The following is a 12,477-nucleotide window of genomic DNA, read 5'->3' as shown; positions in this document are numbered from 1 at the left end:
ACTGCTGGAGAAGGGTCATGGTGGGGGCTGGGTGTGTGAACTGGCTCAGCCTCCAGGGACAGAATGGCTGGTCTCACGACCGATAGCGGGCACACTCTTTGACCAGCACCTTTCAGACATTTATCCCATATGTGTAGCCACTTGAGCAAAATTATGCACATATAAAGATATCCACGGCAGCATTATTCTTAATGGTGAACACTAAAACTGGCCTAAAGGTACATCGATAAGTAACTGGTTAATAAATGTATGACACATCCATGTAATCGAGTGGGATGCAGATATTTTTAAAGTGAGGTACATGAATCCCTCAGAAGCTCCTGCAGCCAGCGATGAAGGTGTTCCTGCCAGCAGAACAGACCCTGGACCTGAGCCTTGGGAAACACGTTAAATAAACCACAAGCCGGTTTCGTCAACAAACGTAAGAAAGTGAGGGAGACAAAGGTCACACTGGGTCTGCATTCCAACAGGCAAGTGTGAAAAGATAGAACACATCTACAAGGCAGTTAGATTTCAACACTGATGGGATATCTGGAAATTTGGGGTGACATAGTGGTATTATGGTAGTTTTTTTTAGCTTTTAATCTTTTCAGGAAACAAGAAATGAGGCTAGAATTTGCCTCGCTCCCAGGTTGGGGGAGTTGGGGCTTGGGGCTGGCTGCTTTGGCTGAAATGTGCTGGAAAGTTTCCTTCATAAAAAGATAACAACACAGTTGGGTGGCACGAGCAGATTTATATGGAATTAACTCCAAGATATACTATTATGTGAAAAAAGCGAAATAAGTATGTATAACATGCTGCTGTTTGTTAAAAAAAAAAAATCACATACACCTTGTGTTTCTACCTCTAGACCCTCCAAGGAAACAAAGTGGGTGACAGGGATGGGTTCCTTCCCACCCAAAGTCTGCTCTCTGGGAAGGGTTTGCATGGGTGGGGGTGTTCCCTTCGTGGCAACTTCAGGTCCCTGAGAAGTAGACCCTTAAGAGAGCCTATCTCTGAAAAGCTAGGTATCACTTGTGTAGAATTAAAACTTTCATTTTACAACTGCTCCTTGCAGCCCCATAATCATTCATCCAATTCTCCTGGCAACTTGGAACATTGTTTGTCTTGGCCTCTCAGGAAACTGCTTTCAAACCAAGAAACCCAAAGCCAAGTGGGTCTGTCCCTGTGGCAGGCAGGCCCCAGATGGCCATGAGCCTGCCTCATAGCACCCACATCCCGTGGAACCCCCTTCCCTGGTATGTCACTTCTCTGATTAGGTCACACGTTAGTGTGACGTGTGTCTTGCTACTGACCCTGCGCCTTGCTGGCTTTCACAGAATAAGCTGCCATGGTTGGGGGGCCTGCATAGCAAACAGCTGGCAAACCACTGAGGCCCTCAGCCAACACCCTGGAGATCTGACTTCTGCCAACGACCACGAGATCTTGGAAGCAGATCTGCCCCAGGCGGGCCTCCTGCTGAGACATCATCAGTGGCAGACACCACCACGCTCACCTGAAGCTGAAACCCACCTGTGGTGCCTGGACTTCTGACCCACAGAAACGTGAGGTAGTAAACCTGTGCCGTTTGAGGCTAAGTTTGTAGTCTGTTACGTAGTGATAGTTAAATAATGCAGGTTCAAGCTGGCAAACAGTCAAACAGAAGAAAACCTCAAGGTGACACGTTGGGACTGGAGCCACCTGGCTGCCTGGCCCTGGGACACTCAGCGTACAGCCACCTGCAAAAGCACAAAGCTGGCCCCCACCTGACCCCACACACAAACATCAACTCAAAATGGGTCCAAGACCTACATGAAGGAGCTGAAACCATAAAACTCTTAAGAAAAAAGCACAGGGGTAAATCTTCATGACCCTAGGTTGGGTGGTGGTTTCTTAGCCATGACACCCAATACAGGAGAAATCAAATTAAAAATAGATAAAATGGACTTTGTCGAAGTTAAGCACTTTTTGTGCATCAAAGGACACCATCAAGAGAATGAAAAGACAGCCCACAGGATGGGAGAAAACATTTGCCAATGCATCCAACTGGGGACTTGAGTCTAGAAATAAAGAGAACTCTCAGGACTCAACAAAAAGACAAACAACCCGATTAGAAAATGGGTGAAGGACTTGAACAGACACTTCTCCAAAGGAGGCAGACAAATGGCTAATAAGCCCATGAAAAGATGCTCCACGTCCTCAGTTGTCAGGGAGACGCAAATGGAAACCGCCGTGAGAGCCACTCATCCACCAGGATGGCCGTGACGAACAAACACACGTCACGAGGTGGGCGAGGATACGAGAAACTGGAACCTTTGGGCGGCAGGGGGGGGGCCATAAGTCGCCCTAAGACCAGTGATTCCACCCCAGCTCCGCGTCCGAGAGAACTGAAAACACTTCCACGTGGAAATCTGACCTGAATTTTCACACGGCCTCATTCTTCAAACTGACAAAGCCTGTTGTGCCCATGAGATTGTGTTCTGGCCCAAGTGTTCAGCTCACCCGTGGCCGTGCAAAGTCTCCACCAACTGAACAGAGGAAACCACACCTTTACTGCCTCAGTTTCTGTGGGGCTGGAGCTCAGGGCTGGGCCTGGCCACGCAGGGACCAGCTGGGACCCTGAGGCCACTCCTGGCGCCAGGCTCCTGGGGTCAGCCTGTTCTCACGCCCGCTTTCCCGACAGTTGGGTGACTTCTCCAAAGTGGCACCTCAAGCGAGGGGCAGAATCGGGACATCCAGCCTGTGCTCCGGTCCTGCATGCGACCCCACCTGACCAACACGCTACAACGCCCGCTGTCCCCCGTGTCTGAGCTCGGGCCCCATGGGAGCACAGCCTCAGGGAGGTGACGTTCCCCATCAGGATGCGCTGGCCTGGTGGGGCCCCTGTGGAGGCGCCTGGACCACACGGTAAACCGCAATTAGAAGCTGAGAGTAATGCCAGTCAGTGCAGAAGGGGGTCTGGGATCTTAAAACCAGCCACCAACGAAGGGCTCTCCCCTTCTCTGGCGCCCTCCACATACACGTGGAATAGGCCACCTACGCTATGAAAGTGTGTAGGGGCTGCAGGCTCCCTGAGCCCAAGGCTTGGTGAGAGTCTGCACTTGATGTGGGGTGAGAGGCACGTCCTGCTTGGTTCCCCACTGCTATTGGTGAATGCTGGCAAATGAACATGCACCTGCTTCCCTTCTGCTAAAGCCACCACCTCCAGGAAGGCCTCTGGCCGGGCACCCTGGTTACCAAGGTTTCAACCTCAGAGGCTGGAAACTGCTGGAAGCAGTGGCCTGTGTCCCCACACACTGTGCGTCATCCCACGTCCCCAGTGGCACAGCACAGGGACCTGCTCACCCAGCCACTACTGTTGCCTCTTGAGGACCCTTTGGGGCAGCCCCGCCCCACATGAGCTGACCTGGGCCCTGTAGTCCTGGTGGATTAAAGACACTTTATATTTGCATTTGTGACAATCTATCTTTCTGACCACGGGGAGGAATTTCCAAAACAGGAGGACACTAAAAGTGTTCATCACAAGAGAAAAGTTGATAAATGTACTGTGTTAAAAATAAGTTTTTCACGGGACTTCCCTGGTGGTCCAGCGGATAAGACTCCACTCTCCCAATTCAGGGGGCCTGGTCGGGGAACTAGATCCCACAGGTATGCCGCAACTAAGAGTTCGCATGCCACACCTAAAAGAGCCCACATGCCGCACCTAAAAGATCCCACATGCCGCAACCAAGATTCGGCGCTGCAGGCATGCATGCATGCATGCATGCATAAATAAATAAAATTAAGTTTTTCTGGGAAGAACCTGTGAAAGGACAAGTCACAGCTGGGAGAAAACATCTGCTAAACACTAGTCGACTAAGGGCCAGCACCACTCAATGCAGAGCTCCCAGAAACCAAGGAGAAGAGATGGACAGGCCAGCAGGGCGGGGGTGAGGGCTCCAAAATCAGGAGGACGTCCCCATCACCAGAGCCCACCAGCAGGCTTCGTGGTGGGAACTTGTACGCCAGGAAATGGGACCCACTCAGGGAAGGAGGGAGTTCAAGCACACAGGCCTTGCTGCAGGACCCCAGCGTCGGGCCTAGAGCCGAGAAACGAGCACCTGTCCTGCGTGGCCGCGAAGAGGGAGAAAAGGCAAGGGGGTGATGGAGAAAACCGTTGGGACGGCAGTCACTTGGTGGGGGTCGGGGGATGCAGGGCCGGCGCAGGTGCTTCTGGGCGGCCTTGTCCCCTGCAGCTCTCATGGGAAATGCAACCTGCCTCATGGGGCACCATCGCCGCCACCTCCCCCGACACCCCAGGCCTGGCTGGAGGTGGCCCTGTTGTCTCCTGTCCCCGCCCCCATGCGGATCACTCTCCTGGCCCCCCAGAGCGGCGGTCATCACTTCCCGTCCTAGCCCGCAGCCTCCTGGTGGACACGACATACCACCCTCCTGACCCTGGGACTGTCCCAGCCACACATGCCCCAGCCTGACACTCACCAGCTTCACGCAGATGACAAAGGGTGGCTGTGCGGCTCGGAAGTGCAGGACCGGGACCCGGGGCTTGGGCCTTTCCTGAGAGGAGAGAAGGGCCACAGGCTGCTCCACCTTGCTCCCCAGTCCCCCACCTCTACCCCGCTCACAGCTCGATGCCCTCAGACAGGCGCCCGGGCCACGGCCAGACCCAGGGCCGGACCTGGTCTCCAGCAACGCCACCCACCGCCTATGGCTGCCACAGGACTTACCTGAGGTGGGCAGCGGACAGACCCAAGCCTGCGAGGAGCACCTTCCAGCAGGGACAGGGGCAAGTGGGGGCAGGCACAGGTGCCCTCTGGGGTCCTGGAGACCCCAGGAGCCTGAGGGCTGCATCTGCCAGGCCTGGCAGCTGTCTGGGCCCAGATGGCCTTTCCCAAGGAGGAAGGTTCTGGGCAGCGTCTACTCAAAAGGCCCAGGACGGCGCCCCAGAGTGCGGTGTGGGCGGCCCCTGTGCATGACCGTGGGGCTCGGTGGGGAGGGGGCGCACCTGAGAGTCCTCGTAGCAGTAGAAGCCCTTCTTGATCTTGTTCTCGTCCACGTCACAGAAGGCGACCACCTGGGGAGGACCCAGGACGCCAGCCTCAGGGGCAGTGGGGGCAGTGCTGCTGGATGGGGGAGGGGTGGGACAAGGGGTGGGCCCCACCTTGCACCGTGACCCTGCTGTCAGGCTGCGGTAGAGCCGGCGGCCCTGCCGGCCCGCGTTCCAGATGGTGAAGGTTGCCCAGTGGGGCAGGGCCCACTCTTCCAGGAAGCGGACGCGGTGGGTCCAGATGGTGGTCCTGTGGGGGATGGGGGGTGGGGGGTCGTGACCCAGGAGGGCAGGGCCTCCAAGCGCCCAAGGCCTTCCTCCCGCCACCCCTGAGCCTGCCCACAAGTCCCCCTGGTCTGGGGCCCCTGGGGCAGTGCTGCAGCTGTTGGCTGAGTGACTGAACCAAGGAGGCCAGGACCAGAAGGTCGCGCCCCTCGCCCGCCCTCACGGCCTCCATGGATCCTCGGATGTGCTGAGCTCACGTCCACACACTCAAGAAGCGTGCGGGACACCAGGCACAGAGCTTGGGGAGCCCGAGGGAAACCCAGCCACGCTGATGTCTGGCACCTGCGACCATGGTAAACATGATCAGAGAGGCCTGGACGTGACTGCCCACCTCGAGCGGCCACATGGAAGGGGCCACAGTGTCCTGTGGAAGCTGTGGAGATGGCGGGGTCACCTTCCCCAGGTGGGACCCCCTCCCTTGGCCCCTTGCCGCATGCAGACCTGAGGTCCAGGCTGGCCCTTGGGGCCTGCAGCTGCCTGAGGCCCAGTGCCCGGGGAGAACAGCATGTCAGCTGTCTCCAGTGGTTGGACACAGGGACAGGACCCAAGGTGCAGGTGTGAAACCATCACTTAAGAATCGGGAGGGTTAAGGGGGAGCTTCTGCAGGTACACAGTGGACCAAACTTGACCCGGGTCTTCCTTCCCAGAGAAACCTCTGACGTAAGGAAGGGTGGCACACCCTTGTATAAAATCACAGTTTACACCTGGAAGTGCCCTCCGTGGACCCTCTCACAGAGCCCCAAGACCTACTGTTCTAGGCCAGGTGCAGACCTGCTGCAGCTCCCCCACGTTCTACAGTGTGGGTTCAGCTCCTTCTTGGTGTCTGGCCTGGGGCTCTGTGTGGCAAGTGTTGAACCCGTGGTTCAGCAGCCACTGCCCCGCCACCTTCTCCGTGGCGACCAGCTTTGAGGGTCCCACAAGGTACCTCAGGGGAGCAGCTCCTCCAGGTGAGGGCGTGGGGTCCACGGACACAACACAGTGATGCCCACTCTAATGCAACTGGGCACCGGTGTCCGCGTGCCCAGGGGTGGGCTCTGACTGCTGGGCTCCTCTGTGGTTGGTCCACCCACGTCCCACTTGAAATGTCTCAATTAGGGTTGTGCTGAGCAGCCATAATTTCAGTGGGCGGGGGGTACTGGGGCTTGCAAAGGTGAATAAGGTGAATAACTCCCCAGTCTGGGCCATTTAGCACAAGCTAGACACACTCCAGCCCAAATAAGACACCACCAGGTACAGCACTCAACACGCAGCTTTGGCAGCATCCAAGAAACGAAGGACAATTCTGAGAACAAAACAACTGAACTTCCTGCAAGTGAGCTCTGACAAACCCATGAGACCCTGACAGCAAGGAAGAGATGGGGTGGGCCCCGGGTCCCCACCAGCAGCAGGACCTGCACCACGCTCCAGGCCTTGCCTGGGACCCCAGGAGGCACGCCTACCACCACAGGGGCAGCAGGAGATAAGGGACCACAGACATCTAGGCAGGTCTCGCCCTCTGCTCCACGGTTTCCTCTCTGGCTCCTACTTTTTAAATTACTTTTGTTGGCAAAAGGTCTGGCTGCTTCTGTGACTTAATTGCTTCTCTTCTTATCCAGTCAACTCTCTTCAATTTGATAAACAATTCAATGAAACTGCCAAAAAAATGCCCAAAGGTTTTAGGGACACAAGGAAATGAAATGGCCCAACCAGGACTCCACTTAATGCTCAGGGACCAGGACAGTGTGGGGCCCGCACCAGCGTGACCACCAGACGCAGGGGTGACGGGCCGGGTCTGAGCAGCGCAGGGTGCCTCACCTGGAAACGGCGCCTGTGGGAGGGACAGAGCTGACCCCCACCTCCCACCGCCCGCGGAGTGGATTTGGAGGGACTGTGGGTCCTGAGGGTACAGCCCCTGCCTTGCGCCCTCCCTGTGCCTCCGGAGTCTGGTCTCTGGTCTGAGGACACACCACACAACTCAGAAACTGCCACCAATACCTCCGTGTTGTGGACAATGAGACCCTTCCTGCTGCCGCTGTCCTGCAGGTCCCCTTCTCCACCGTGCTGCTCAGTTCTTATTTATTCGGGAGAACAGCCCAGGTGTGTCCTTCATGCCACTCTTAGCCCTGCGAGGAGGCTCCACCAAGAGCTGGGTGTGTGGGAGCTGCTCACAGGTTTCCTCAGACCCACAGGTCGGCATTTCCAGAACCTTCTGGAAAGCAGGGCAGTGTCAGGGATGCGCACCGCACCAGGAGGCAGCGGGCCGGAGGTGGGGGCGGGGAGCAGTGGCGTGTGTGGACCCTCAGCAGCAGGACGGCAGGAAGGTCCACGCGGTGACGAAGACGGAGGAGCGACGTCACCACACAGAGCTCAGCCCTGAGGGTGAGCAGCATGGTGACTTTGGAAGAATGAGGCAGAGCGTTGCCACCGACATCACACTTTTAAAGAGGGAAAGCACACTGTTTAGAGGACATCACATGTGGTAAAAGTATAGAGAAATGGATCTCATGGCAAATAAACATCCCACTCAGGACACCACGAAATGGAACCTGGGAGATGCAGGAGGTTTGGGGAAATGGGTAACTTTTTGTTTTAAAGATGATTCCTTATGCCTTTTGGCTGTCGGAAGTGTTTCATAGTGAAAATTGTTAAATGATATAAATGCTAATCATTCTCAATTTAAAATGCAAAGGTCACGATTCAGGGAGCCTCTCAAACAGAGGGCTTCTTGAGAGAGAGTTTGAAGGAAATCAATTATTGACAAGCCTGAGGGTGTAATTAGCGCTAGTTGCTCTGTGAGGTTTTGCTGCTCAAAGACTTTAATCCAACACAGAAACTAACATGAGATCACCTCTTTTACCTTGTGGGTGGCAAAGCCTCACACTGCAAAAAGAGAAAAAGTCTCAACATAAAAGAATTATCTGGGCTTCCCTGGTGGCGCAGTGGTTGAGAATCTGCCTGCCAATGCAGGGGACACGGGTTCGAGCCCTGGTCTGGGAAGATCCCACATGCCGCGGAGCAACTAGGCCCGTGAGCCACAATTGCTGAGCCTGCGCGTCTGGAGTGTGTGCTCCGCAACAAGAGAGGCCGCGATAGTGAGAGGCCCGCGCACCGCGATGAAGAGTGGCCCCCACTTGCCGCAACTAGAGAAAGCCCGCGCACAGAAACGAAGACCCAACACAGCCATAAATAAATAAATAAATAAATAAAAAAGTTAAAAAAAAAAAAGAATTATCGCATGAAAACAGAATGAGGGTGTGTGTGGCGCAAGCCGTCTGGCTGGCTGCCTGGCCCCCCAGATACATGAGCACCCGCCACACCATGGGTGGGGAGCAGGAGGTCACCACCAGGGTCATCACAGACATGCCTTCACGTTACCTTGCTTCACAGGAGCTGAAGGTGAGGACACATGTACGTGAACCTTCAGGAACAATGGAAGAGATCCTAGATGTCCAGGCACTTCTCAGCTCTGCAGAGGATCCCAGGTGTCCCGGCGCTTCTCAGCTCTGCACAGGATCCCAGGTGTCCAGGCATTTCTCAGGTCTGCAGAGGATCCCAGGTGTCCAGGCACTTCTCAGCTCTGCAGAGGATCCCAGGTGTCCAGGCATTTCTCAGCTCTGTAGAGGATCCCAAGTGTCCAGGCATTTCTCAGCTCTGCAGAGGATCCCAGGTGTCCAGGCATTTCTCGGCTCTGTAGAGGATCCCAGGTGTCCAGGCACTTCTCGGCTCTGCAGAGGATCCCAGGTGTCCAGGCACTTCTCGGCTCTGCAGAGGATCCCAGGTGTCCAGGCACTTCTCGGCTCTGCAGAGGATCCCAGGTGTCCAGGCACTTCTCGGCTCTGCAGAGGATCCCAGGTGTCCAGGCACTTCTCGGCTCTGCAGAGGATCCCAGGTGTCCCGGCGCTTCTCGGCTCTGCAGAGGATCCCAGGTGTCCAGGCATTTCTCAGGTCTGCAGAGGATCCCAGGTGTCCAGGCACTTCTCAGCTCTGCAGAGGATCCCAGGTGTCCAGGCATTTCTCAGCTCTGTAGAGGATCCCAGGTGTCCAGGCATTTCTCAGCTCTGCAGAGGATCCCAGGTGTCCAGGCATTTCTCAGCTCTGCAGAGGATCCCAGGTGTCCAGGCACTTCTCAGCTCTGCAGAGGATCACAGGTGTCCAGGCGCTTCTCAGCTCTGCAGAAGATCCCAGGTGTTCCAGCACTTCTCACCTCTGCAGAGGATCCCAGATGTCCCGGCATTTCTCAGCTCTGCACAGGATCCCAGGTGTCCAGGCATTTCTCAGGTCTGCAGAGGATCCCAGGTGTCCAGGCACTTCTCAGCTCTGCAGAGGATCCCAGGTGTCCAGGCATTTCTCAGCTCTGTAGAGGATCCCAGGTGTCCAGGCATTTCTCAGCTCTGCAGAGGATCCCAGGTGTCCAGGCATTTCTCAGCTCTGTAGAGGATCCCAGGTGTCCGGGCACTTCTCAGCTCTGCAGAGGATCCCAGGTGTCCCGGCGCTTCTCGGCTCTGCAGAGGATCCCAGGTGTCCAGGCGCTTCTCGGCTCTGCAGAGGATCCCAGGTGTCCAGGCACTTCTCGGCTCTGCAGAGGATCCCAGGTGTCCAGGCGCTTCTCGGCTCTGCAGAGGATCCCAGGTGTCCCGGCGCTTCTCGGCTCTGCAGAGGATCCCAGGTGTCCAGGCGCTTCTCGGCTCTGCAGAGGATCCCAGGTGTCCAGGCACTTCTCGGCTCTGCAGAGGATCCCAGGTGTCCAGGCACTTCTCGGCTCTGCAGAGGATCCCAGGTGTCCAGGCACTTCTCGGCTCTGCAGAGGATCACAGGTGTCCAGGCGCTTCTCAGCTCTGCAGAAGATCCCAGGTGTTCCAGCACTTCTCACCTCTGCAGAGGATCCCAGATGTCCCGGCATTTCTCAGCTCTGCACAGGATCCCAGGTGTCCAGGCATTTCTCAGGTCTGCAGAGGATCCCAGGTGTCCAGGCACTTCTCAGCTCTGCAGAGGATCCCAGGTGTCTAGGCATTTCTCAGCTCTGTAGAGGATCCCAGGTGTCCAGGCATTTCTCAGCTCTGCAGAGGATCCCAGGTGTCCAGGCATTTCTCAGCTCTGTAGAGGATCCCAGGTGTCCGGGCACTTCTCAGCTCTGTAGAGGATCCCAGGTGTCCCGGCGCTTCTCGGCTCTGCAGAGGATCCCAGGTGTCCAGGCACTTCTCGGCTCTGCAGAGGATCCCAGGTGTCCAGGCACTTCTCGGCTCTGCAGAGGATCCCAGGTGTCCAGGCGCTTCTCGGCTCTGCAGAGGATCCCAGGTGTCCCGGCGCTTCTCGGCTCTGCAGAGGATCCCAGGTGTCCAGGCGCTTCTCGGCTCTGCAGAGGATCCCAGGTGTCCAGGCACTTCTCGGCTCTGTAGAGGATCCCAGGTGTCCAGGCACTTCTCGGCTCTGCAGAGGATCCCAGGTGTCCAGGCACTTCTCGGCTCTGCAGAGGATCCCAGGTGTCCAGGCACTTCTCGGCTCTGCAGAGGATCCCAGGTGTCCAGGCGCTTCTCGGCTCTGCAGAGGATCCCAGGTGTCCCGGCGCTTCTCGGCTCTGCAGAGGATCCCAGGTGTCCAGGCGCTTCTCGGCTCTGCAGAGGATCCCAGGTGTCCAGGCACTTCTCGGCTCTGCAGAGGATCCCAGGTGTCCAGGCATTTCTCGGCTCTGTAGAGGATCCCAGGTGTCCAGGCACTTCTCGGCTCTGCAGAGGATCCCAGGTGTCCCGGCACTTCTCGGCTCTGCAGAGGATCCCAGGTGTCCAGGCATTTCTCAGGTCTGCAGAGGATCCCAGGTGTCCAGGCACTTCTCAGCTCTGCAGAGGATCCCAGGTGTCCAGGCATTTCTCAGCTCTGTAGAGGATCCCAGGTGTCCAGGCACTTCTCAGCTCTGCAGAGGATCCCAGGTGTCCAGGCGCTTCTCAGCTCTGCAGAAGATCCCAGGTGTTCCAGCACTTCTCACCTCTGCAGAGGATCCCAGATGTCCCGGCATTTCTCAGCTCTGCACAGGATCCCAGGTGTCCAGGCATTTCTCAGGTCTGCAGAGGATCCCAGGTGTCCAGGCACTTCTCAGCTCTGCAGAGGATCCCAGGTGTCCAGGCATTTCTCAGCTCTGTAGAGGATCCCAGGTGTCCAGGCATTTCTCAGCTCTGCAGAGGATCCCAGGTGTCCAGGCATTTCTCAGCTCTGTAGAGGATCCCAGGTGTCCGGGCACTTCTCAGCTCTGTAGAGGATCCCAGGTGTCCCGGCGCTTCTCGGCTCTGCAGAGGATCCCAGGTGTCCAGGCACTTCTCGGCTCTGCAGAGGATCCCAGGTGTCCAGGCACTTCTCGGCTCTGCAGAGGATCCCAGGTGTCCAGGCGCTTCTCGGCTCTGCAGAGGATCCCAGGTGTCCCGGCGCTTCTCGGCTCTGCAGAGGATCCCAGGTGTCCAGGCACTTCTCGGCTCTGCAGAGGATCCCAGGTGTCCAGGCACTTCTCAGCTCTACAGATTCATGCCCAGAAAACCATCTTTGTACTTTATTCACCCAGAGTTTCCAACTCCATTTATGGATTGTGGGAAAGTGGTTACTTCCTTGAAGAAACACTTGCCAGATATTTTAAAAATTTTAATGAAATTCACATAGAGTAAGAGCAAGGATCTTAAGTGTGCATACAAGTCAGACGGTTATGACAAACATGCACATCCGTGTAACCCACACACCTATCAAGAGGTGGGACACTTCCACCACCCCAGAAATCTCCCTTGTACCTCCTTTCCCCTGAGAATACCACAGTCTCGTTTCTATCACTGTGGACTAGTTCTGCCTGTTGGAGAACTCTGTACAAGTGGAAGCCACAGTATGCATGCTTTTTTATCTGATTTCTTTTACTAACCATATATTTTTTTGACATTAATCCCCGTTCTTGCAGGTATCAGTCATTTGTTTTCTTCTAGTGCTGAGGAGTGCTCCGTTACAGCAGTGTTTATCCATCACCTGCCGATGGGCATCTGGGTTGTTCCCATTCTTGGCTACTAACAGAGAAATGTTGAGCAATGTATTCATTTCTCTTGGAGAAACACCTAGACATGGAATTGCTGGGGCATAGGGCAGGTATCAATTAAATTAATAAAATAAGGCCCAACAGTTTTCCAAAGAGAATGTACTGTGTTTACACTCCTGAGAACAATGTA

At 55.8% G+C, this 12,477-nt stretch overlaps 1 protein-coding gene across 11 annotated transcripts in view; it reads right to left on the bottom strand.

Annotated features, from left to right (window-relative positions):
- B3GNTL1 (UDP-GlcNAc:betaGal beta-1,3-N-acetylglucosaminyltransferase like 1) overlaps positions 1-12,477 on the bottom strand; it is a 116,586-nt gene that overhangs the window by 7,079 nt on the left and 97,030 nt on the right. For 10 of the 11 annotated variants that reach the window (XR_009006370.1, XR_009006372.1, XR_009006371.1 and 7 more), the window contains 2 exons: positions 4,982-5,273; positions 4,459-4,533 (listed from right to left, as the gene is read on the bottom strand). Coding sequence is in view for 5 of the 11 variants with exons in the window: in XM_057536568.1 (XP_057392551.1) it covers positions 4,459-4,533; positions 4,982-5,273 (367 nt within the window). In the remaining 6 variants the exon portion in view is untranslated. The remainder of the gene's footprint in view (positions 1-4,458; positions 4,534-4,981; positions 5,274-12,477) is intronic. The other variant, XM_057536571.1, reaches the window with a different exon arrangement.

Source organism: Balaenoptera acutorostrata, chromosome 20, assembly GCF_949987535.1.
Source record: "Balaenoptera acutorostrata chromosome 20, mBalAcu1.1, whole genome shotgun sequence".
NCBI lineage: Eukaryota > Metazoa > Chordata > Mammalia > Artiodactyla > Balaenopteridae > Balaenoptera > Balaenoptera acutorostrata.
This window is presented reverse-complemented; position numbering and strand designations above follow the sequence as displayed.